General features: G+C 54.6%; 1 protein-coding gene across 5 annotated transcripts in view; it reads left to right on the plus strand.

The window, feature by feature from the left end:
- Positions 1 to 26,139, plus strand: part of PSD (pleckstrin and Sec7 domain containing) — a 107,228-nt gene that overhangs the window by 57,899 nt on the left and 23,190 nt on the right. For all 5 annotated transcript variants that reach the window (XM_073352937.1, XM_073352941.1, XM_073352939.1 and 2 more), the window contains 5 exons: positions 17,186 to 17,380; positions 18,997 to 19,077; positions 19,717 to 19,829; positions 20,592 to 20,650; positions 21,229 to 21,318. In XM_073352937.1, the coding sequence (XP_073209038.1) occupies positions 17,186 to 17,380; positions 18,997 to 19,077; positions 19,717 to 19,829; positions 20,592 to 20,650; positions 21,229 to 21,318 (538 nt within the window). The remainder of the gene's footprint in view (positions 1 to 17,185; positions 17,381 to 18,996; positions 19,078 to 19,716; positions 19,830 to 20,591; positions 20,651 to 21,228; positions 21,319 to 26,139) is intronic.

A 26,139-nucleotide genomic window follows, 5' to 3' on the forward strand; every position in this document is an offset into this window, starting at 1 on the left:
GGCTTGACCCAAGACTTGAAAAGTGGTAGTCATTAGATGATCTACCAGCACCTCACCAAGCTGGGAGCCTTGCCTGGACAGTGTAAACTGGTAACGTAGCAAATTCTGCTGCAGCATTCAAGCCTCTGGGCCTTTTCCAGTGTCCTGGTGAGTTATAAACCCCTTTGGACATCAAGACATTTTGATCTCAGGTGATCCACAAGGAGAAGAGATGAGCCTAAGCCAAAACCCTTCATGCAAACAGCCCTGAACTCTGGGACAATCCTGTTTCCAATCTGGATCCAGCCTCTGAGGGTCAGATCTGTTTCTAAGTAACTGCAGTTGCTTGGGAGCTTGTTTGGAGGGCAAGTTACTGCATGGCAAATTAGGTGTGAATCCACAGTGCACCAACTTGCCACAAGCTGGCGTGCTGTAGAGTCACACTCTGGCTTGCTGCACAGTAACTTCCCCAAGCCCTTGATTTCCTTTCCCCCTTCAGCCTGGCGCTGAACCAACTTGCTGTCCTGTTCTCCCTCTTCTCCCGTAGGTGGCGCTTCATGTTTGTAAATGTGCAGCCAGACAGCCACCCTCCAGATTACAGAGTGAGGTGCTGGTCTCCTCTGCTCATCAGGTAGCCGCATGCCTCCCTTCTGTACGAGGTGGTTAAGTGCCAGGGGGCCTGGGCCTCTTCCCCTTCCCCAGCAGAGGATCCAGTTAATGAGAGTTCTCTCCTGGCCAGGGTTCAGGGTAGAGGGGTTGGTTCTTCCTCCTGCGTGTGTGGAGGCAGTTCCACCCCTGCATAGGCACAGAGTGCTACACAGCGTCCCTGCCCCATGGAGCTAGGGTGTGGGATGTAACAGGCTTGGCGAGGTGTGTGAGTGAGAGCAGATTCCCCTCTGCCTGCAATGTGTGGACCATTACAGGTTCTCGCCCTGTCCAAGGCAGGAGACAAGGGCATCCATACCCCTTCCCCCTCTGGGCTAAGGGGCTGTGGGGCGCTCCCAGTTATAGGGTGTCTCTCCCCTCTCGGGGGGGGGGCAGGATACAGAGTGTCAGTCCACACAGTGGAGTGTGGGGGGCAGGGTACAGGGAGTCCCTCTCTGGGCTGGGGTGGGGGACAGGGGACAGTGTGCCCCATCCCATCCTTGCAGCTGGGGAGCTGGTTGTGGGGAGGACGCTCCAGTTGGATGGAGCTGCTTGCCAAGGGCAGACAAGACGTTGTGCTGGAGAGATGGAGAGACTGGAGCTGTGGCTGCCATGGCAACAGGAGGGGGGAGGGGATGAGCAAGGCAGTGTTAGCCAGAATTTGCAATTAGTGATCAAGATCCTAGGGCTTTGCAGAGCCTCCTGGTGTGATGGGGAGTCTGGGAACCCAGGGTCCTGGCTGAGTGACGATAATACCATACGTACGTTCCATATGCAGGGGCTGGAGATCCCTGGGGACTGAACCCACATAGACATAAACAGCATGCCACGTAAAGGATGCGTTGAGTCCCAAACCCCACAGTTCAGTGCTGTATTGCAGGGGCTCTGGTCCGCTACCTCCAGTGCCATGCCTCTGATGCTGGGCTCAGGCCACAGACAGGGCTCTGCTTGACCGTCCCAGGGGCCCGTTGTTCTGGATTGCTTTCCTTAATGACACTGAGGGGAAGGGAGAGCTGGCACTAATCACACTAATTGTATAACGACACCACAGAAGGAGGCGATGCAGCCACGCGCCAGAGGGACCTTGCAAATTTGGGGCATTGGCTGAAGCGAGAGGAGGCCGGATGTGAAGAAGGGCAGGCAGGAGAGCATGCTGGGGAAGCAGCAGCTGTGCAGGGAGAGGGGAGTCAGATGCTGGGTGATGGGCAGAGTTCTAGAAGCCTGGCTAGGGAGAAATCAGCCGTGGACAGAGAGCTGGGAGAGAGTGGTCATGGAGATTCCCCTGGGCTGGGCCAGGCTGGGCTTCTCTTGGCAGGAGGCTGGTGGATGGCTATGGACACTATGCTATGGCCCTGGTAAGAGGGCCAGTGAGCTCCCACTACCAATGCAGAGGAGGACACAGCCTTTGCTAGTGCATGGGGGCATGCAAACAGCATGCCCAAGAAGGGCGAGGGTCGTGGGAGTAAATTCGGTCGTGTGCATGCATTGAGTTCCCTTTAAATATTGGGACAGTTAGGGGACCAGACCTCTCCCTCCCAGAAGTCCAGTGCAGGACTATTTTCTCCAGGGCACTCGCGGGGCAGGCTGGTTAGCTGGCTCCGTGGGACTCTGTGCCCAGTGCAGGGCTCTCAGCACTGAGAGAGAGATGCAAGCCACCGCAGCGATGGAAAGGGCCATGGGCGAGAGGATGCATGAAAAGGCAGGGGGTTGGAGGGTGAAGAGCTGGGGAACAGAGTGGGATGGGGTGACAGGAGGGAACGGGAAGAAGGTGAAGCAGGGAGGGGGTTGGCATGGGGAGTGGAGGGTGATAAGACAGGCACACGGGAGCAGGAGGGGGCTGGGGTGAGAAGCAGTGGGAGAGTTTGAGGATGGGGGTTTGGCAACAATGTTTGCAGGAGGGTGGAACAGGGCGGGAGCTGCTGAGAGGGGCATGGGGATGGGAGGAGAAGAACGTTGGAGGAGGGTGACAGGATATAGGTGTTAGGATGGTTGGAGCTGGGTGGCAGGATACTGGGTGTCTGGGTGCAGTGGGTGGTTGGAGGAGGGTGGGATGATGGGGTTAGGAAAGGCAGAGTGATAGGTCGGGGGTGGCTGGAGGATAGATAAAGGATGAGAGGATGATGTGAAGGTGGGTCAGGGGTGGTTGGAGTAGGGGGATGATGGGGTGGTAGGAGGAGAGTTAGGTGATGGGTGCAGGGGGTGGTTATGGGAGGAGGGGTGCAGGGGAGGACGGGGACATGGTCACACTGCTGCCACCTGCTAGTCTAATGAGCAGCATGCTGGGGCCTAGGGGCCAAGACTCTCCCTGGTGTGGGGCCGGACCCTGCCCAGAGTGTGTAGCGGGTGGAGGTGCTGCAGCCTGTCTCCCGAGCGAGGAATCGACTGTACCACTGTGCGGAATTGGGTGAGGGGGGAGTTGGCTTCTCAGAAGTAGGAGGCAGGTTGTACCAATTGCTGCTCCCTGTCGCGGGCTTGGAATCTCCTGGCAGAAGAGGCTGGCTGTGGCATGTGGAGAATCGGGGGTGCAAGCCCTCAGTGGTCCAGGACCCCGATCTCATCCGTGGGCTCCGTGCTTGTACTGGAGCAGGGTCTGCAGGCTCGGCGGGGCCCCCTCTGCGCGAAGACGGGCATCAGCTGCCATCCTCAGCTCTGCTCGTGCTCTGACCAGGGTGTATCTGATTTAGGGCAGAAAATGTTGTCTTGAGTTTGGAGGACGGAGAAGGCCCCCCACCCCGTGGGAAAGTCTCCAGGCTATGAAACCTGTGAGGAGCTGAGGAGAGCAGCTTCCTGCCAGCTCCTGCAGCCCAGCTACTCTGGAGGGACTCGGGGAGCAGAGGCTTGTGGCTGCATAAAGGGCCTGCACTCGGCTACTGGATCCCAGCACGCAGTTCCAGTCACTGGGATATTTCTAGGTCGAGAGCTGAAGGGCAGCAGGAACTTTCTCAGCAGTGTTGCGGGCTGGAGGCGGCAAGGTCAGAGAATGGCAATAGGATTCCTCAGGAGAGAGCGAGCGTGTGATTCAGGCTGTCACAACAGGGTGTGTCTGTGAGTGCACATGTGTGTGACAGACACCTCCAGAAGGGGGAGAGATAGTGACACACACAACAGACACATACTTGGGGACAGGGAGGGTTAGTGACACACAGTCACAGACAGGAGCGCTCAGACATATGTGCGGGGATGGACACACTTAGATGTTTGTGTGCACAGAGAGGTGTGTGCACGCTCTGACCCCTCCACAGAGATGCTTGTAGTCACACATGGAGAGACTGTGACACCCAGAATGGACGCGCTCAGCAGTAAGGACATCGCCACCCCCGGGCACACAGGGCTAGACAGAGAAAAGTGTACAAGGAGAGACACCCAGGACGGTGAGGCGGGCTGAATGAGCTGCATGCACAGGGAGACCAAGCAAGGAGCTCACATGGCAAGAGCTAGACATGCACAGAACAAAAAAGACCCCTCCCCCCCAACCAGAGAGAGTGAGCTGGGGGTGTGGGGAGCAGAGAGCATGAGAGAAGCCCAGATGGCCGCACACACAGGGAAGGAGAGGAGACGGGGTGACCTGGAGGCTACATGGGAGAAGATGGGGAAAGGAGGGAGCCAGCAGGCCTAGGCATAGGCAAAGGGTGGGGGTCCCGGGAGGGCAACAAAGGGGCGGAGGCTGAGGGCCGTGTGTACAGGCTGGAGGGGGAGCATTAGACAGGGCTGCTGGAGCACAGGAGAGCTGGGCTGGAATCAGGGTGCCGCCCTAGGAGCAGGGAACCACGGCAACACCCTGGCACCAAGCTCTGGCCTAGCTGGGCTCTGACCTAGGCCTTAGGGCAGAACCCACCATGGTAAGAGCTCTTGGAGAGCCTGGACTAGCTAGCTGGGGCCGGTGGGCGGGGACTAGCTCCCAGTCTAGGCTAATCTAAACTCCATTCAGGGACTGGGCTACTGGGCTGGGCTCTGGCTTGGGGGAGATGAAAGGCTGGGCTTAGAGCCATGCTCCCTCTTGGCAGGGGCGGGTTGGCACGGCCTCTGCCGCTGCACTAGCGCACAGGTGTGGCTAGTCATGCTGGAGAGCCCCATCCCTACCAAGGGCTGAGGACCTGGTCTCCCCCCGCCATGGGCTCTTACTGTCAGGCTGGCTGTTGATAGTAAAACTCAGAACTGAAGAATTGCTTCGGTCAGCTGGGATCAGTGCCAGAGACCCCAGCTGGTAGGGAGTCCCTAGCACCTCCACTTCCCCATGGGTCACACTCCACCCCTTGCTGTACCAGGCCCCAAGCTCTGAGATCCAGATGTCACTGGATTCAGACGCCCCCTGCCACAGGGTCCACGTCTCTCAGATTCTCCACCAAAGCTATCTGGTGAGTACACCAACTCTAAGGCCCCTGGTGCCTAGCTGCCCTGTGAACTGTTCTGCGGGGGAACACCGATCCTCATGGCAGCTCCCATTATTCACAGGGGGCATCTCTGCACACGTCTGACAAGAGCTTGCTGTACCATGGGAGGCGGGGGCTGGGCCAGGGAGCTAGCTTGATTGCAGCATGAGCCCACCCTACCTAACCTATGACCAATGCATGAGAGCAATGAGCCCCTGTCCCCAGAGTCAGACCCCAGCACTGACCCCATGCCAGCCATATTCCAACACAGGGAACAGCCCTGCAGGATTGGGCGATGGAAAGGGATTCTCAAATGGGGGCATGGCTTGGGAAGAGGAGGTCTGGAGTGTTGTCAGCATTTCTGAACCTCCCTCCACTGGCATCCTGCTGAGAAATGGCATTGTGTGTGACCAGGGTGACTTGGGAGCACCGGTTGAACGCCAGGAATGTTGGCTGAGCCATGCCCAGGAGAACATCTCCCTTCAACTGTGCCTGGTGAGAAGAGGTTGGGTAGGTCAACATGAGCGGCTCTGTGCTGGAAGGAGGGTCGCAGAGGGAGTCCCGCAAGGCTGCGTCCCCGCTGGGGGAAGCACCCGTTTCCTGAGCCAATGCCGCTCTGCTGTCTCCCCACTTAGCAGGACGTAGAGCAGAGCAGAAGGCTGCCTGGCCGGCTGGGAACGCTTGGCAGGAGGAGCTGCTGGTGGCAGCGAGTTGGAGACAGCCCCGAGGCTAGGTGAAAGTGCTACACTCTGCCAGCTTGGTAGCGTGGTGCTGCCTTTCTGGTGGGCCCCGTACCACCAGCATATGCAGGAGGCAGCTCATGCAGCTCGTTCCTGTCGGTTCTTGCAAGACTCGACCGCCTGCATGTGCCTCCGACATGTGCCCTGTGCCTGGCTCCTTGCATGAGCCACTCCAACATGGAACTTCTGCTGCATGCTCTGCCCCCGGGGTTCTAAAACTGGGGGTTGGGACCCCTCAGGGGGGTCGCGAGGTTATTACATGGGGGGTTGCGAGCTGTCAACCACCACTCCAAACCCCGCTTTGCCTCCAGCATTTCTAATGGTGTTAAATGTATTAAAAAGTGTTTGTAATTTATAAGGGGGGGGTCGTACTCAGAGGCTTGCTGTGTGAAAGGGGTCACCAGTAAAAAAGTTTGAGAGCCACTGCTCTACCCCTTCCTGGGGTGGGTGCTCAGCATGGGCCTCTATCCTACCCCCTGACACGTCCTACGAGGTCATCTGGCCTGAATGTGATTGTGGTATCTCCTCTCGGTGTGAGCCTCCAGGCCTGCTCCCCTACCCACATGGGAGCTCCCATGGAACTCTCCACCCCCTGCTGCATGCATGCTTAGTGTGAATCTGCAGGTCCATGGTGTGTGCACCTTTAGGGTTGAGTTGTTGTATGGTGTCACAGACTCACAGGACTCCTGCTCTCTCTCAGCTCCCTACGGTCCCTGGGAGGAACCCCCTTCAGTGCGACAGCCTTTCTCAGGGGTCCACTCTCTCTCAGAGGTTAAACCCCTGGATTAGAGCCTCCATCAGCACACAGAGTGCCCTCTAGCACTGCTTGGTCCAGACTTCCTTGTCCGGCTTGCCCTTCTTACACAGCTCTGTGATGGAAGCCACAGTGGGGTACAAACCTCCAGTAGTACCCTGCCATCCCATTAGGGACCTGGGCCTGTTTTCTGGTTTGAGGAATGGGCCAATCTCTGATCCCCTCCTCCTTGGCAGGCTCTGCCTTTAGACAGCCTCTTCCCACCTAGTGGCCCAGGTATGACACCTCTGCCATCCCCACCTTATCCTTTTTGTCCTCTGTAGTCGTCCAGCATCCTGGAGGTGTCTCAGCCCCCTCTTTGTCTGGAACACATCGTCCTCCCAGGTTTGCCTGAAGACCCAGATATTATTTATGCTCACCCAGGCACAGTCCTCCACCCCCCTCAGTAACTGATTCCCCAGGCACTGGGAGGTGGCAAGTGCTGCCTTGAGGCTGACAGGTAGGACCAGGAGCCCAAAGAGTCCCATAGGGGTAATGGGAGCAGATTCCAACCCGGCATCTGGGTCCAAACGTACTGGCCAGTAGCCTTTGGTGATATCCCTGGTAGTGAGGTAACTTCTCCTCCCAACTTGATTAGGAACTTGTTAGCCCTAGGCATGGGGCAGACATCAGACACAGTGACAGCACTGAGCTTCTGATACATAGTCTACACGAAGTCTGATTGATCCATCCTTCTTGGGGACCAGCACCACAGGAGAGGCCCAGGGCTGGTGGGTAGCTGGATCACCCCTAGGACCAACATGTCACTGATCTCTCTCTTCAGGTCCTGGGCTTTTTTCCCCATGACTGTGAATGGGGAACACCTGGTGGGTATGTTATTTTTGTCTCCCCTCCCCTTCCCCCCCCCCCCCCCCCGTGGACAACTTTTAGTGAAACCCAAGCCAGCTGGAGAGCAGCTGCGCTCCCTGCCTGTTGGGCCAGGGTTAGCTGGTCTGAGAAGGGGATTGATTCCAGCGGGAGGCTGGCTCCTGTCTCAGGGAAGAGATCCACCAGGGGATTTCCCCCGCACCTTCTCCTTCCTCTGCCCACACACAACCAGCACCAACCACTCCCTGTCATCATGTGGCTTCTTTGTGTTAACTTGGTACACTCATCCGATTGGGCCGCACCAGTACATGATTCACCTCCTTCAGCTGGTTCATGATTTCACAGGCCTGTACCAGTTCCAGGCACCCTTTGCACTGAGCCGAGACTCCTCTCCTGGTCCCTGGTGCCACAGGAGCCAGCACACTGCCGTACCGGCCCTTCTGCTTTCCTTGGCCCCTGGCTAGATTCTTCCTGGCCAAGCCCATAGGCTCAGTGAGCTTTCCCTGGAATGTACTCTACCAGCACCACCCATTTCCCATTCCCATTTCCCTCCCATTTGTCTCTCAAGTCCCGGGGTCCCCTCACTTTTCTTCTGTTCACCAACTCAAAAGAGTGGCCCCCTGTGAATTTCTGGGGCAGTGAGAGTTTTGTAGCCCCCTTGCCTGGTGCACTGGCCCCTCTGATGTTTAGAGGGAGGGACATGGTACTTCTGGTAAACCACCAGCGGCCCCCTGATCCCACAAGGTTCAGATTTCCTGGTACCAGATCCCTTTTCTTACAGGGCTCTTTCCCTGCAGTTCTTCCCCCAGGGTCTTGCAACACTGGGGCCCATAAGGACCCTCAGCTTTTTCAAGGAGGACTTCTTCTGTTGCTCGGTCTGGAGTTCAGCTGCTGGGTTTGGGCCAAGCCCTTGTTGGCTATGTCTCAGTTTCCACACCTCTTGGTCTCCACCCTGTTCCTGGTAACTCACCTCCCCCTTTGGAGGTTCCACACCCCCTGCTGGGTAGATTGCTGGTGCCAGACTAAGCACCCCACTCGCCTGTAGCCACAGCCAAGACCCAAGGCACTGTCTGGCCAGGTCTCCAATCCATTCCCCATCAGCACCTCTGCAGGTGCGGATCATGCACCCCAACCTCTTTGGGGCCCCTTTGGGCACCCCATTTCAGATGTATCTACATGATCTTAACTGGGGGTCTGATCACCCCCTTCAGGGTTAGGTATGCATTGGGCACAACTGGATCTGGGTCCACCACCTTGGCTGTCGTCACTTTAGCCCCCGTCTAGGCAACGAGCCCACTGCTTTGTTTACAGCATCAGAGCCAGCTTGAGCCGCCTCTCCCCAGTGCAGGACCGGCCAGTCACACTCAACTCCAGGGATCTGGCTGCAGATAGGCAGGTAACCCACACCTTGTAGATCTTCCTTGTGCTACTAACCAGGGAGAACATCCCCTCCTCCTCGCCAGCCGCGCCATTCACATGATCACTGGCTCCTGCTCTCTCCGCCTTCCTATCTCTGGGTTCAGCTCTTTGACTGTTACAAGGTCTGGAACCTGTCTTAAAGAGACTCAGTCACCCAAGAGTATGTCAAAGTTGATGTGCTGAAAGACGCCAGCTACCAGCCCCCCGACCCCATCCTTCCTCTGTCTGCACAGGAATCTGAGCCATAGACAGGGTGAATGGCTTTATATTTGGGTCCTTCAGCCAAGTTATACAGTCCCTCAGCATCTGGTGGAGTTGCACCACACTAACAAGAATTCTTGGTCCCAGAATGTCTCCACCCTGTGAATATGTCCCAGTTGATCACCACTTTCCGCTCCCACCAGGGATCAGAGGTGCCTGAGCCCAGGGGTGTCTAACAAGACCTATCTGCTGGACTTGGGGTGGAAGCCTCTCTGTGACTCTTCCCTGACCAGCTCTGCCCACAGGAGCTGGTGGGTGACTGCTTCCTCCGAAGGGATAGAGCTGTGGAATAGACACATAGCTCGCTCTCTGAGCCTGTATTACAGGTTATCTTCCCTTTGCCATGTTAACCGTTTGAGGGCTTCTCTTGAGCCAAGATTTCCTTTATTTTTAGACACTGCACCACTTTGTGTCCTTTTGCCTGCAGTAATTACATCCCAGGTCCCATGGGGGGGGGTCTGCCTACTCTGGCATTTGTGGGCACCCCTGCATCATCTTCCTAAAGTCCCACCTCCTGAGAGGTCTCTGAGTGACTCCCCTTCTGAGTCTCCGACTTGAATCTCCCCCCACTCATTTGCTAGCGTACCTGGTCCAGTAACCACATTTTAAAGTCTGGATGGCAGATGTTAGACAGTTGCTCCAATCCCACCAGATTATACACATTTTAGTGGGGATATTTTCCGAGTGGGGTGGTGACCTCCTTGTAGGTGATGTCTGGGATCTTGCATAATCCCGGAAATATTTTCTACATGCATCAGGGTTCAATTCAAACTTAAGCAGTCATGCCTGTTTGAACCATTTTTAGTTCTTGGATTCTGAACATCTTTATGGCCTCAGGGCCAAGCAGGGTGGGGTTAGAGAGCAGAGCTCATCCATAGGATCAACTGAGTTTGAATCAGAAACCTTCTCACAGGCAGTGAGATCGGCATCAAAACCCCTCCCCCATTACACTGGGGCACACTTTGGAATCTAGGCTTCCTAGTGAACTGGGATCTTGGGGTCCTTCCCCACGTACCCCATCGCAAGTCCTCTTTGCCTGCTTCTCCTCCAACTCCAGTTCCTGTTTCCGCTGCTCCAAGCCGTTTGCTAACCTGCTAGCCTCCACTCCTCCAGCTCCTGCACTCTCAGCTCCAGTTTCCATCTCTTTACCTCCACTGGAGGGAACCCAGGTTGGGATGTCCCCCTCCTGACTGGGGAGCCAGGTCTGGTGGACCCATTGCTGCTGCCCCGACTGCCCTCTCCCCCCCCGGCTACTCCCAGGCTCTCCGGGTGTCCGGAGAGCCCCACTGGGATCTGGCCCTTGCTCTTTGGACTGGTCACTCTCTACCAGCTGGCAATCAGCTGCTCCTGGGTGAGCCTCCCCACACTCAGCCCTCTCTCCCTGCACCGACCTGCAAGGTCCCTTTCCTTTCTAGGCCCTTTCCTTGCTTGTTCCTTCAATTCCTCTTGTTTTATCGCTGGCAGCCACTCACTGCAAAGCCCCTCCGCTCTCAGCCAACTGGTGCATCCACCAACCGCCCTCTGCTACCAAGTTGTCATGGACTCACAGGACTCCTGCTCTCTCTCAGGTCCCTACGGTCCCTGGGAGGAACCCCCTTCTGTGTGACAGCCCTTCTCACAGGTCCACTCTCTCTCGGGGGTTAAGCTATAAGCCCCTCCATCTCCTGGAACTGAGCCTCCAGCATGCCTGTCTCTCCCCGTGGGCCCCATCAGGGAGTTCACTCACTCTGGACTCCCAGGGCCTCCAGTCCAGGAAGGAATAATGTAACCCTGATCTCTAGACTGGAGTGACTCTCAGCCAGTGTAAAACGGAAGAGTTTATTGAGCGTCTGAACACAGCATAGGAAACTCTCAGGGCCTCAGGCCTGGCCTCCCTCAGCACAGTACATCTAAGTCTCCCTTGCATCCAGATGGGCTCTGGCTGCTCTCTCGCCCCAGTCAAGAAGCCCTCTCCTTCCAGCGATCATCCTATATCACCGGCCATAAGAATTCATGCAAAACACTAAGAAAATCCCCCACTTCATCAAATCTGGACAATACAATGTGACTCCCAGCCCAGGTGCCAGGAGCCTCACCCAGCTGCCCTGGCCCTGCTCATCCTCCAGTGAAACGTCCTGAACATCCTTCAGCCAGTTTAAATGGGCCAGATCCTTCTCTTTCACTCTGTGTGTGTGTGTGTGTGAGAGAGAGAGAGAGAGAGAGAGATTCCACTCCAGTCAATGGGAGCTTTGTGCACACAGTGGCTGGAGGATTGGGTCCTTAATACCGACTGAGCGCTAGGTGGTTGGACAAAGCCTGGAGATGAACTCCCTTCTGTCCTGTGATGGGACCGGGACAGTCCTTTGCCTTTGGGGAACCCGTACCCCAGTTCCAAGTTGATGTGCCCAGAACCAGGAGTGTGGAGTTCTCTGAAAACACCACTCCAACCTAATGTTGCTTGCTCTGTATTTATCTGGCTGACCACCTTTCTTCTTCCGAGACTCAAGCACATTGTGGCTGTACAGGACCATGATGAGGCTGTCCCAAACACACCCAGCAACTGAGAACATCATTCTTTCTGATAGGAAGGGGCAGGGCTTCAATCAATCTGAGTGGGGCATGTTCTGGTGTGGACAGAAAGCACAATGTGAATTCATGCCAGGGATGGGAATTTTAGCACGAACGAGGGAATTGATTGGTGCCTTTATACCAGTATGAAGCTCTCACTGGTGGCAAGACAGAGGGCTGCTTCAGAAGCCAAATATTGTAAGGGGTGTCTAGATTTGGGATGGGGAGCTGTAGTAGAAAGCACCAATTACTAACCAAGGCTGGCTTGACAGGGGATGCTATGGCAACGAGGAAAGGGAGGCAGAAGGTGCTTAGCAACTAGAAGGGGCTGACAGCAGGATTTTGAGAGGGACAGTTGACAAATGGCAGCTGGAGTGTTGAATGACTGACTGGGAAAATAACAGAATGAATGTTCCCCTTTTTTCATGTAGTGACTTCGAAGCGCACAGCTGTACGGCATGTGGGGGGACAGCCAACTCCATGCAGGCAACACCCACACCCCGGACAAACAGATAAACTCCCACAGGGTGTGAGCCATTGCCAGTTATTACAATGAGAACAGGAAGTGGCACAACGGGAATCTGTTCCCCAGGTGCAGGCTGTAACAGGCAAGAGGAGAGAGTACAATATTAATGTTTTCCCCATGACTACAGGGATAGGAGGTGGCATGAAAAGATTCTTTGACCCCTGGTGACAGTTGTAGTGAGTTCAGGAAGTAGCATCACATGAATTGGGTCCCACAAGAACAGTTGTAAAAAGAACAGGAAGTGGCGTTGTACAACTGGTATCCTGGGAACTGACCTGTTAGTGAAATGGTGAGGGGTTGTGGCAGGTCAGTCTTGAGATGCAGCAGCAGAGCTGAGAATACAACCCCAGACTGGAATAGCAGTGTGCTCTGAGGAGCGTGGGACCAGAGCTCCTGGTCGGGATGGAGGGGTGTCATGCAAGCTGTGTGGATGCCAAACTGGAATATTGAGGGAGTTTCAGGTCAGTCTGTAGATGACTCACAGAAGATGCTTGTACAGTACTAGATTGAATATTGATTTATTTTTTAAATGTAGGCCAATCTTCTGGATAAGGTTTTATGTTAATTGAGCTAAATAGTTCTTCAAGCCAAACAGAAATGCTGCTTTAGAAAGTGCAGTTTGAAAAACTGCCTTGAAATGTTTTAGCTCATTTGCAGGGAAAATGGAGTCACCTTGGTTATGACACTCACATCCATGCACATTTTGTTCTGGTTGCCACTGATTGAAAGACTTGGTTGTTGGTTTTCTTCCTTGAAAGCACTTTTGTTTAAAAATCAGAGTGACTTTGACTTGGTGAGGGATGGATTTTAGCTTGTCATCAGTATAGCCAAACTTGAGGACTAAAGAATCAAGGCTGCTGCTTCCAACTTAAAGATAGTATAGTAGCTCTGCCATAAGAAAAAAAAAAGTTAATTTCAAAGCCTGGAGCATGAATCAGCTCATTTTTATCTTAAAATGTTAAGTGCCAGATAGATTATCTTCTGCCCTAGGTTCTGCTGATTTAGAGCCTGAAATCAGGATTGCAGGCTGGAGATAGTAGATTTCAGATACTACACAGCTTTCAGGAGTGCGCTATCTAATCCACGCATGCCAGTTTAAAGAGGCAAAGAGGAACCCCACCTATCAGTCAGAAGCAGATGGGAGAAAACTGGAGAGAGATGTGGATTTTGAGAGAGAAAGAGAGAAATTATTGTAAAGATCAATGCAAGATTTTGCCTTCAGCTATAGGCAGAAAATCAATCTGGAGAAGGCAGTTGAGAGGTCACTTTGAGAGGCCCAACAGAACTCATAACCCCTCTGAGTTGGGCTTGAAATGTCCCCTCTTATTTGGAGCACAGTGGAGATGTTGGTCATTAACAGAATGGAACAGCAGCATCACCTTGGCAGCGGGTGGACAGAATCTGAAAGGGAGAGGTGGGTTTTTAGTCAACTCTGAACGGAAAGCACAAAAAGGGCCTTCAGCCAGGTACAAGTTGGAACGTGATTTGCTAGCTGCTTGTAGATGCCACCTTAAAGAGTCAGGCTATGCTTGCTGTTAGGATCAGTTAAGACTTGGCTCCCTGGAGTCAAGTGACATGTTTGTGACATGGCTGGCTATGGGTTATCTGGCTTCAAGAAATGGCTTTTTTGTGCCCCCTACTCCAACCCAGGAATTTGCTCCCAACAGCAATAGTGGGACAGTGTGCGTAAGGGTTGGAAGGCTGGCCGACAGTAGATGAGACTGGCGTTGAAAACAAACTCTAATCTATGATATCCATATTGTAGTGCCATGCAATCATTGATGTATTTATCCCCACACCACTCCTGAAAGGGAGGGAAATGCTATTATCTCCATTTTACAAATGGGGAAACTGAGGCACACTCACTCAGCCAGGTTCACACAGGGAGTCTGTGGCAGAGCAAGCAATAGACCCTGGGTGTGTCAAAACACAGGCTAGTGCCCTAGCACTGGGCCATACTTCGTGTGTTGGTCTTATTGTAATCACAGGCACGTAACGGACAAAATTCAGCGGGAGTTGCACCTACTTACACCAGAGCTGAATTTGGCCCCCTGACTCAAAGATCAAGACTAAGGACCATGTTCAAAAATTAAGCTGGGGGGTTGGGGAAAATGGAAGCAAATGGTTTCAGAAGCAGATAAATCCTCCTCTAAATCTCCTTCCACCCCGCTGCACTCGGGAGAGCTCTCTGCGCTTGACCCCTGTGTGGAGCGCGCTTGGCTGGCTTCCAGACTCCCACACATGCAATGTGCACTCGCACCGTGTGGAACGGAGAGGAGTCTGTGTCCTTAGTGGACAAAGCAGGCTCTGCAGGAGATCTGATTCTGTAACTGGCTCAGGAGAGGAGGCCTCTTAAAAGTCAATTAGAGGACCGTAAAAATAAATCAGACTAAGACATTATGGGGCTGCCAGAAAATCTGGGCGAGGTCAGTGTTGCTGAATGTTTTCTGTTGAAGGGATTCTGGATGCTTTTGATTGGGAGAACTTCTCTGTCTCTGGGTCAGTCTGATCTGAAGGCTAACCCTAGAATAACTCTTCTAACATGTCAGTCTAAGGCCTCAAGGAGTGAAGTAGTACAGGAAGCGGAATACACAGGATTGGGCACTGAACTGCAGGTTAGGAGACCTGGGCTCTATTCTCTGTTTGCCCCTCTGTGCCTTGGTTTGCCCTTCTGTAACGTGGGGATAATAGTATCGCCGTTCCTTTGTAAAGTGCTTTGAGATCAATGGATGAGAAGTGCTAAGTAAAGAAGTCAGCATACTGGTTTGGATTATAAAACTACTGCTTTCCTAGGAATGTAGGCAGTTTGTTCCAGTTAATATGTCCATTAAGGCATTTACATTTGTGGGTGTCGCACACTGGACGAAGATCCTGCAATCAGCCCATTGCATATATTGAACACACGCTTTGTGGGACCCAGAGAATGCATGGCACTATGTTGCATGCCTTCAGAATGCAGGCAGGAGTGGGGAGGGGAGGATGTAGGCTAAGGAGCATTCGATGGCTGTGCAAGGAGCTGATGGCTCTGTTCTGTGTGTGTAAGTGTATGAATGGGCCTGTCTAAACCCCTGGTACCTGTGAGAATTCACTGGCCCATAGTTTTTTGGCTGGGGACAGTGTTTCCATAAACCATAAAGAATTTCACAGATGAAATAGCACTGGCAATTATGAGGAATACGATTAAGAGCTAGATTGTGCCTTTAGGGCACCTGCCTGCATTGGAGAGGGCAAAGAGGGACTTTGCAATGCCAGCAGCTCCTGCAGGAAGGCCCAGAACCCGCATGGGTGCTGGGGGACCGCACACAGCACTAGCAGCTTCCCTGATTGGTGCATACAGGGTTTCCCCTGGGCCTTCCGCACTGAGTCTAGGATTGGGCCTGCCCCCTGCAGAAGAACGCTTCGGGTGAGGAGGGTGGCTGCTCACAGAGCTTGGCACCATCTAACCCAGTGGTTCTCAAACTTCTGTACTGGCAACCCCTTTCACATAGCAAGCCTCTGAGTGCAACCCCCCCTTATAAATTAAAAACAGTTTTAAATATATTTAACACCATTATAAATGCTGGAGGCAAAGCGGGGTTTGAGGTGGAGGCTGAGAGCTCGTGACCCCCATATAATAACCTTGTGACCCCCGAGGGGTCCCGACCCCCATTTTGAGAACCACTGATCTAACCCAAGAGTCAAGTTTGTACAGTGTTATGGATAGTCCCAAACTTACTCTGGGGTGGCACCATTAAAGTACCTGCTGATGTATCCACAGCACAAGGCTGAGGTTACTGGGGTGCTTATATTGGTCCCAGAAAAGCTATGACCTCACCCACTTTGTCTCTCTAATCGCCTGGGACTGACAGGACTACAACACTGCACAGCTATAGGAGCTAGGTATTACTCACCAGCCCAGCACTCAGGGGTTAAGCTGAGCTCAAGGCCATGGGACTGTGATCCAGTCAGTCCAGCAGGGAGTCTCCAGAGTTCTTCCAGCTTGGATCCTATCTCTGGGCCAGTGGTGGCCATAAACCAATGCAATTTCCATGCTCCCTGCGGGGTGCTGCACCCAGCCACAGCTCTCCAGCCACCAGCCAAGCAGCACCCCCAGTTCCCCATTCAAGGGCCTGACTCCACTTCAGCACCACCAGCCCGTGGCAGAGTGTGAATTTCCTCCCTCCTCTGAAAGCTGGGTTTCAGCTCCACAGGGCTGGAGACAGCTGAGTCAGCACAGCAAGGAGAAACCTGCTCTGCACTAGTGGAGAACGGGCTGGAGGGGCCTTTCAGAACCAGGGGCAAGCCCTGGACTGGCATCTCTGGAGAGAGCTTGTTCTGCAGAGGAGTCATCCTCCCACCCAGTCTCCCACAGTGTGCTGGATTCGTTTTTCTGTTGAGCCTGCCGCTGGTCCTCTCCACTGACCATGCTGCTGGGAAACCTTGTGCACCTGCTTAGATCTGCACTCATGAGCTAGGTGAACCTTAGAGAGTCTGTCCAGGGAATCTGTGAACATTTGGCTCTGGGGGGGTCTAAAAGGATTTAAAGTTGTCCAGCTTGTCCCAGTCTGATGCAGAGGATGGGAAGGAGCAAGCAGGTGTATTGAGAAAGAGAGGAGAGGGCACCATGGGGGGTGGATCCCGGTGGCAAGATTTGCTGGCTTCTTTCAGAGCGGGGGATGTGTCAGACACCACACAACTGGAAAGCAGGGCATATACGCAGGGCAAGTCTTCAATTATATCCCTTTCCCTAAAGGTTCTGGCCCCTCGGCCCAGCGGCAGGAGACAGCCTGGAGGGGTCAGATGATGGGTCACTGAGGGTTACAGGTCTGCCTCCAAACTCTAGGTTGGGCATCAAACAAAACCAAAGTGGGGAACACCCAGATCCCACCCCTCGTACTTCCAGCCAGTACTGCGGCCTAGTAGCAGTATCTAGAGCTGAAGCCTCCTGGGATGTCTTTCCTCAGAGAGCTGTGGAGATCCAGGTAGCGAGCTGCAGAAAGGATGGCGAGCCTGGGGTCAGGAGCCCAGGTGCCTTAGCAGGATGCAGTGGAAAAAGCTTTGTTGCAAGACTTACCCGAGGCTTCTGTTTTTGTTGCAGTGACCATCCTCTGAGTCAGCTGGTCTCGGACTCAGACTCCGAGATGGACAGCACGGAGCAACTAGCGCTGGGCAGCACAGACACGCTGTCCAACGGGCACAAGGCCGACCTCGAGGCTGCCAAGCGCCTGGCAAAGAGGCTCTACAACCTGGATGGATTCAAAAAAGCAGACGTGGCTCGCCATTTGGGGAAGAAGTACGTGTGGGTATTATGAGGAGAGGCTGTTCATCCAGGGTGCTGCTCGGTCACTGAGGAGACAGAGCAGCCTGCTGCATGCATAGGTGCTCCACAGGGGCATAGGAGCATGCAGAGAATGGTAGGCAAGAGACAGCCAGACCCAAGGACAGACTGCCCTTAGCAGGAGCTCATGGGAGCGCTCCGCACGACCCACATCTAAAAGGCCACGTATGCCCAAAATTCATCCCACATGCACCATTTACACCAAGTATTACTGCATTCAGGCTCCAGGGAGAACTCAGAATATTGCCCTCTGGAGATCAGTGCGAAACACCTCAAACCTGGCGACTGTATTGCACACACCCCCATCACACTGTCCACTGTCCTATCTCATGTCCCCTGGTGTGATACTAAGTCAGAGGTGGGCAAACTATGGCCCGCGGGCCACATCCGGCCTTTGGGACTGTCCTGCCCAGCCCCTGACTCCTGGCCCGGGAGGCTCGCCCCCGGCCCCTCCCCCGCAGCCTCAGCTCACTGCGCGGCTGGTGCAATGCTTGGGGCGGCAGAGCAGCGAGCTCCTGGGGCAGCGCAGCTGCAGAGCCTGGCCTGACCCGGTGCTCTGTGCTGCGCGGCTGCCTGGCCTGGTGCAGCCGTGCCGCCACCCACCGGTGCTCCAGGCAGTGTGGTAAGGAGGCAGGGAGTTGGGGGGTTGGATAGAGGGCAGGGACTTCGGGGGTGGTGGTCAGGGGGCGGGGGTGTGGATAGGGGTTGGGGTAGTCAGAGGGCAGGGAACAGGGTGGTTGAATGGGGGCAAGGGTCCCTGGGGGGCAGTCAGGAAGGAGGGGGGGGTTGGATGGGGCGGTGGGGGGGTGGTGAGGGGCAGGGGTTCCAGGGACAGTCAGGGGATAGAGAGAAGGGGTGGTTGGATGTGGCACGGGTCCCAGGGGGGCCGTCAGGAAGGAGGGGGGTTGGATGGGGCAGCGGGGGGAAGTCAGGGGCAGGAGGTCCGGGGGCAGTCAAGGAGAAGGGGTGGTTGGATGGGACAGGGGTCCCGGGGCCGGGGGGGGCAGTCAGGAAGGAGAGGGGAGTTGGATGGGCGGCAGGGGGCAGTTAGGGGCGGGGGATCCTGGGGCGGTCAGGGGACAGAGAGTGGGGGGTGGATGGGGCAGGGATCCCCGGGGGGCTGTCAGGGAACAGGGGGGGTTGGATGGGGCAGGAGTCCTGGGGGGGGGGCTGTCGGGGCGAGAAGTGGGGGGGGTCGGATAGGGGGCGGGGGCCAGGCCATGCCTGGCTGTTTGGGGAGGCACAGCCTCCCCTAACTGGCCCCCCATACAATTTCAGAAACCCAATGCGGCCCTCAGGCCAAAAAGTTTGCCCTCCCCTGTACTAAGTGCTTTAAAATTGCTGGATGATTACCTGTTCTGTTCATTCCCTCTGAAGTACCTGGCATTGGCCACTGTCAGAAGACAGGACACTGGGCTAAATGGATCTTTGGTCTGACCCAGTATAGCTGTTCTTATGTTCTTAAAATTTCCTCTGTTCCTCCCCCTCCATCTCCATCCCTCCCTCTCTCTCTCTACACTGGTCTGTCACAGTGGTCTGGTCTATTCAACTCTCTCTCCCCTCTCTTTCAGTAATGAGTTCAGTAAGATGGTGGCTGGGGAATATCTGAAATTCTTCGTGTTCACTGGGATGAGTCTGGACCAAGCTCTCAGGTCAGAATCTTTCATGGGGCCACACATGTTTTTAGGAGCCATTCATCATCAGAATCTATGTGCACCCCAGCAACACGGGCCATCTGCAGTTAAGAGCAAAAGGTCCCCCCCACACACAGGCTGGCCCTAGACCCAGCACCAAAAGACAGTTGTAAAGCCGTTCACATCTCAAGAAGACTTCTTCTCTTACCCAAGAAATGTAATTTTTCCCAAGGACCATCTCCAACATGGGAGCCCATCACGTGGGCTGATGTCTAAGAACATGGGAGGACATACCAAACCTTACATTCTAGTGGAGGGAGATGTCATGGATTCTGGACACCGTCCAGCCACAGCTGAGTTTCCACAATCTCAGTCTCCGAGCCCAGACAGTTCTGGGATGGGTTCAGCCGCTGTTCCCATGCAGACTGTCCTACCTGATGTAGAGTTCTGGGATGTGCACATGGGACCGTCTGATCACGTGTTCAGTGGGGAATCCTCCAAGTGGATGAAATAACAATGTAGGAGTTCTGGGCTCCCTGTTGTACGCACTGGTGTTTTTCCTGTCTGTTACAAAAAGGACAATTCTCCTGCTCCTTGACAAGGTGGGGCGGGGCAGGTGGTGTTTGGTTTGATGCATGTCCCACTCTTATTCTTCAGGTCCTTTCTGAAGGAGCTGGCCCTGATGGGGGAGACTCAGGAGAGAGAGCGAGTCCTGGCTCATTTTTCACAACGCTATTATCAGTGCAACTCCAATGCTGTCTCCTCTGAGGGTGAGCTACCATATGGCTGTGGCTGCGTGTGTGTTTGTAAACCTGGGTGCAGATTCCCTGACCAAAACTAGGTTAAGCTGGAGTTAAGGCAGAGAGCACATGCCAGTACCTGACAGATAAATAAATCACAGGGATGTTGTAATTATTCCCAAACTAAGTGTTGTAAACCCAGGAAATTCAGAGATAAGGCTTCACTGAAAGCCAGACTTGTTATGGCCTAGACATGCACAGTTGGGACACTCGCCACCTGTAACTGCAGTAGATCAGCACCAGGAGAGAGAAAGGAGCTACTCTTAAGTGTAACTGTGTGCTTGGATGTCTGAGTCCCGTGACTCAGAATGGCAGGGACTTTCAAAGTGAAATAGCCAGGGCAACCGGATGCTCTAGTGGCCACTAGCAGTTGCCCAGATCTCTCTATTTCATCTGGACTTTTTACATCCTTGTTTCTTTCTTGACTTAATTCACCACCGCATGCCTGCATGTCCTCACCTTGAATCAACCTTGAGTCAGCTCCATGTGCATGGGGATTTAGGGCTTGCTGGGTGCCGGATGCCATGTCAAAGCTTACACAGGGTTCTGTAGCATTAATTCTGGCTTCACTGCTCTTCTATTGTGTGGTCCCAGCCCCAAAGCAGCTGTGCAAAATCCCATCAAGTGCAGTTGCTTTGGGGCCGGGACCACACAACAGAATTAAATGGAACTTCAGCCTGCACAGCTGATCTGAGTGGTGCTCTGATCACCTTTCTTGTGCTTGTGCTGCAGACGGAGTCCACACGCTGACCTGTGCCCTGATGCTCTTAAACACAGACCTCCATGGGCATGTGAGTACCTGCTAGCTCCAGCACCCTGCATGCTCTGCTCCTCCACTAGGCGTCTTCTCATCTGGGAGGGAGCAAAGTGGCCATTGTCTGACTGCGTGTTAGCAGAAGGCACCTGGGGTATGTGGGAGCCAGCCCATTAGCTGTGTGGGGGCGTCAAGAGGACGGGAAGGAGAAGCAACAAAGAGTGGAGAAGGCGTGATGAGCGGGTAGAAAAGGTTGCAGGAGAGAGAAGGGCATTGGCAAAGCAGCAGCAAGCCGAGACGGGGCTGAGGAGAAGAGAGGAGTGGGAAGGAGAGGTAAGGAAGACAAGGGAGGAGAGTGAGGGGGATGGGAAGGGAATCACTGAGTGGCCTTGGGGCTTTGAATTTTGACAGGAATGGCTTTTTAAAGCTCCCTAGCCCTTAGCAAAGGGGGCCAGGTTCTCCACATCTCCAAGTGGCCTTTCATGAGATCCAGGCAGTGCTGCTCTGTAATGCTTGGCTGTCCTACCGCCAGGGTGCAGGGGGGCTCTCCGACCAGCCGCTGCTCCCACTCCCCAAAGGTAACCAGCCACATTTCTCTGCCCCTGTCACCACCAGAACATAGGGAAGAGAATGTCCTGCTCTGACTTCATTGGGAACCTGGAAGGCCTCAACGGAGGGAGTGATTTCCCCAGGGAGCTGCTCAAGGTAACTCAGATCGGTCTCCCCAGCTGAGCCAGGCCAGCTAGCGTTCAGGCTGGGATCCCTCTTAGAAAACTGCTTTTGTGCCACTTCCTAGTAAGGGATTCCCCCGGCGCCTGGCTGGCTCACTCAGGCGTTGTCTGGGGCACTGAGTGGGGTGCAGTCTTGCACCCAGAGCAGACTGCATAGGCAGCATTACCCTGGGCAGCAGCTTTCTCTAGAGCAGGTGTTTGCTAGGAGGGGCAATTTGTTGTCCTGAACTATGGCTGTAAATTCGTGCAAAGCAAATTTATTTTCATGTGCCATGGCCTGGCATCCACTAGAGAAACTAACCCCCGTACAGCCTCTTGCACATTTGTAGGATGCTCTGCATCCACACACATTGCCTCAGGGGTCAGAAAACCAGAAAAATAAACAGCGTCTCAGCAGATTGAATAACTGAGCAAAGCTTAGCTGGTCCAGACTGAAGCTGAACCGGTTTAGTGCCTGTGTGGATGCAGATAAGCTCAAAGTCCTGGGAGAGTCCCCAGGAAACCAGTGGCCCCGCATGGTGCCCCAGAATGCATTGCTTCTGGAAGCTGAGCCAGGAATTGTGGGATAGATACCCAGAAGGCATTACAACTGAAGAGGATTAGGACACCACTAGTGTTGATGCGGAGCAAAACTGACCCCAACTCAGCATGGCTAATGCGAAGGCAGCGACCGGCACATGCTGCAACTGGTTCAAGCTGCTAGCATAGGCTGAGGCCCATTGCTTGGGTGGAACCCTCTCCCTGGCCGTGTGCCGAGGCAGAGCGCTACGAATGCACCATCCCTAGCAGCCAGCGAGCTCTGCTCCTTTGGACGGTCCTCCCGCCCCCTTCATCTACACTCCATCCAACCTCCTTTGGGGTATGTCCTTTCCAGCTCCACTGTGTTATCCTGACCCAGAACAACCTTCCCCTCTGGCTAAGGAGAGCCGGGTGGAGCTACCCCCAGATTTCCCACTTCCCCTGCACAGGCCCACTGTGTTGTACCTCCCTGTCCTGCCTCTGGAGCCAGGCATCCAGCTAGAGTCCTGCCTGCTGTGTTGGCCCAGCGTGTCTCTGTCTGTTAGGGCTGTTCTAGAGGTGACTTGGTAAAGGCTGCTGTGCCCAGCTGTCTCGGAATGGGAGTGTGGGGATCAGGGTTCCAACAGCTGTTGGCCCACATGAACATGGGAGGGTGGGGTGGGGAGTGCACACACTCTCCCAGCCCATGGAGTGTGACAGGTATGGCTTTCCCTCACTGCTAGCTTGGCTGAGCTCTGCTGTCCTCCCTTCTGTGGATCCAAACCAAGCTCGGCTCCCTGGGGCCCTCCGTCTGCCCAAGAGAGCGCGACCACGAGGAGCAGCGACGGGGTGCCACTAACACTGTGCGCAGCAGCACAGGGAGGGCAGGATTGTCTAGTGGTTAAAGCAGAGGCAAGACAGCCAGGAGTTCCCAGCACTTACTTACTACGTGACATACGGAGAGTCCTTGCCTCTCTGTGACTCAGTTTCCCCATCTAAAACATAGAGACACTGAGCAGGGTGCCGTGAGGCTGAATCTGGGGACGGTTGTGAAGCACCTTGACGCCGACAGGTGGGAGGTGCCAGAGGAGGGCAGCGGCATTAGCGGTAGCAAGCCGCCAGGCAGAGCCTGCCGTGGTGCCGATGGCAGTGATGCCAGGCTGCAGCCTGCCTTCCCCTCCGCAGGAGGTGGTGGGGAAGGGAGAGGTGGCAGCAGTTTGAGGGTGACTGCACCAGGCCATTACAGGGCGATGGTGACAGCAACTCGAGATGGCTTCTGCAGGGCTGACTCACGGTGTGGAAGGAAGCTGGCTGCCTCCACCTAGGAGCATTCGCCCCGACTCCACAGGGAGTCACTTAGCTCTCGTGACTAAGCTGTTGTGTGGGAAAGAACAGCCTCCCCCCACTCTCCCATCCTGGGCCCTGAGCCACCAGCACTGCACTGGCCCTGCCCCTTGCGGGCTGTCTCCGCTGAGCTTGGCTCCTCACCGGGCCCTGGATGTGTCTGGGATGCTGCCGTGGCTTATGCTGCAACCAGGATTGAGCCCAAGGAACCAAACCAAGCCACAAGGCACCTGCATCTCTGAGTGGCTGCTCCTCAGCCCCACCAGCTCAGCGGTAGCACGGTGCAGGAGTGCGCACCCCACACTGTGTGGCTCCAGTCCTTGGGACAACGTGCCCTACGGCTGCTCCTGACATACAGCTCAGCCTTCCTCTAACTGCCTCTCCTGTGCAAGCGATCCGAGTACGTGCATGTCACAGTAACTGGCGCAGGCGGGGGCCAACACATCAGCCCACGTGTATGCTGTTGAAGTCCTTGTGTCTGCCAGCTGCACTGGGCAGCGTCAGCCTGCTGAAAGCCTTACAGTCCCCATAGGGCTAGCAGGAGCCAGGATGACCTTGTGACTAACACATGAGCCTGAGAAGCAGGAGGCCTGGATTCTATGCCATTAAGGTAGGGTGGGACCCCCCCCCCATGTCCCTGTGCCTCAGTTTCCCCATTGGTAAAATAGGGGTTATGATAGTGACCTGTGCAATGCTTTGAGAGTGGCAGCTGCAAAGCTCCAGGGAAGCAGGACAGGCTGATGCTGCAGTGTTCCAGGGGCACTAGTACAGGTAGATAGATTGGTGAAGAGTTAATAATGGGGAGGAAATCTAGTTGATTCTCCCCAGTTCTGTTTTTGGCCCTTCCTGGATTGCTCGGTGGTTCGAAACTGCACATGCATGGCTCCCAGCCCGCTGATCCCATGGCTTGTGGGATTTGGGGTACTGTGTAGCTGGCACAGGGCATGCTCTGCAAACATTGTGCTGGACAATACTCAAGACTCCTATGGGTCACCCCAGGACTGCATGGTCCCCTATCTCCACCCTCGCAGTCCAACTGCCTCATTCTTGTGGTGTGTATCTGGGGGCCAGGCAGGGATGTTTACCCAGGCTTGCTCTGCACTGTAACCCGAGCCTCAGCCAGCTCCATCAATTACCCTATTGGTAATCAGGCATGACTCCATTCATGTCCAGGAAGTTACACAGGTGTAAACTGCCCCAAGTTAGATCATAACCAGGCCAATTTTGTCTTAAAATTGTAACATTAGAGAGAAGCCTCTTTTGGCATCTCAGTAGATTCTGAGCCGTCCCTCCCATGAACACAGAACTCGCTAAGCAGATACCGGAAATAACAGCCTTGACAAATGCAGCTGATTTGTATCAGGGGAAAACAAATGTGAAACACCAAGATTTCAGAGGCACAAGTGAGCTGGGATGCAGGGCCAGTGAAAGGTGCACTGATCTCACGGGGCTACAGCCAGTGTGACAGCTAGCCAGAGAGCCCAAGGGGTGAGAGCAGCGGGCTTGCTAACAGCAGGGAACATCTACTCTCAGCACAATTTCCAAGCCCTGGACTCCTGCCCAGGATGGGTGGTGTGTACGGCTCTGGGGGTGAATATCCAATCTGGGAACAGTTGCAAAGTCTGGGGTACCTCAGCAACGCCCCCCCTCCCCCAGATCATGACTATAGGCATGGAAATAGTAAATGCTAAGCCACCATGTTAAGGCAAGATGCAAACAGCTTTTAACTCCTTGCGAGCCAGGATCTTGGTTTGCAATGTGATCTGAGGCACCAGACCATGCTCCAAGGACAGGTATGGCTTTTCTCTAGCTGGCTGTGGTGCGAACACAGCTGGGATGCAGCATTCGGGTCCGGGCAATAGCAGAAACAATGGCTGGGCATTAAAAAGGGATGCTGATTTATAGCAGGTAAGGATTTGGCCCAGAGGATCTAGCCCTTTCCCCTGCTGAGCTAAGACCTCCATATGTAACTGACCGGTGGGGAGGTTCATCGCTCATGAAAAGCGACTGTTTCCACCACAGCTAAAGGGCCCTAGACAAGCTGCTTTTAAATAAAGAGGTATTAAAAAGCAGATCTCACCACAGTCAGACCATGCTTCTGCCACTTTTCTCCAGCCCCTCACTTGGGAACAGGGAGCAGATGTTTGAAATGAAGTGCATAGGGGTTCAGTCAGGCACTAGCAGGGATAGCAGGAAGAGCTCACAGTACTGCTGCCCCCACCTCCCCGCTGCGTCACAACCCATGGACCAGCAAAGGTGCTCGCTTCCTGTGGGTAGTAGGAGACTGGCAGGCAGAAGTGTGGGGTGAGAGGAGAGCACAGCGCTTGAGGGCAGTGGAGAAGAAATCCTGGAGAGTGCCAGAGAGCTGGGAGGCGAGTCGTGGTGATGGGAAGGAGTGGAGAAGGGGCATACGTGGGACATTCCACTCCACAAACCAGCGGAGGCTCCCTGGGATGCCAGTCCCCTACAGACCCCTGCAAGCGTGTGGGGGTTTGTTGGGCTGCCACTACTGTATGCCCTAGCAGGCCCCTTTGAGCCCCTTGCAATTCCCCCAGCTCATTGAGAGCGTTGTTAGCCTGGTAGCTCCCAACTAGCCTACATATGCTCATCAGCTCTCTGACATGCTGGCGGAGGGCTGTCTGGAGACCAAGGAGCCTAGTTAGCCTTGACACACAGCTGCCTGTCTAATTATAGCTCACCAGGAATACACAGGGTTTGCAGAGGAGGGGAGGGGCTGGCTGACCTCTGAGGAGCTTTTCTGAAGCTTGCTAAGGTATTGGCAGCGGGTCCTGACACGCCCCTAACGTCTGCAGGGAGATGGCATTGGGGAAGGCCCTCAGAAGATCCTCTGATCCAACACCAGGGAGTTGGTGCAGTGGTGCTCTGCTCCACTTCCTAAGATAGCTACTGTTGGCTCCCTTCACATGGGCCTCTGGAGGTCCACAGAGCAAGG

This window comes from Lepidochelys kempii, chromosome 7 (assembly GCF_965140265.1).
Source record: "Lepidochelys kempii isolate rLepKem1 chromosome 7, rLepKem1.hap2, whole genome shotgun sequence".
Lineage (NCBI taxonomy): Eukaryota > Metazoa > Chordata > Testudines > Cheloniidae > Lepidochelys > Lepidochelys kempii.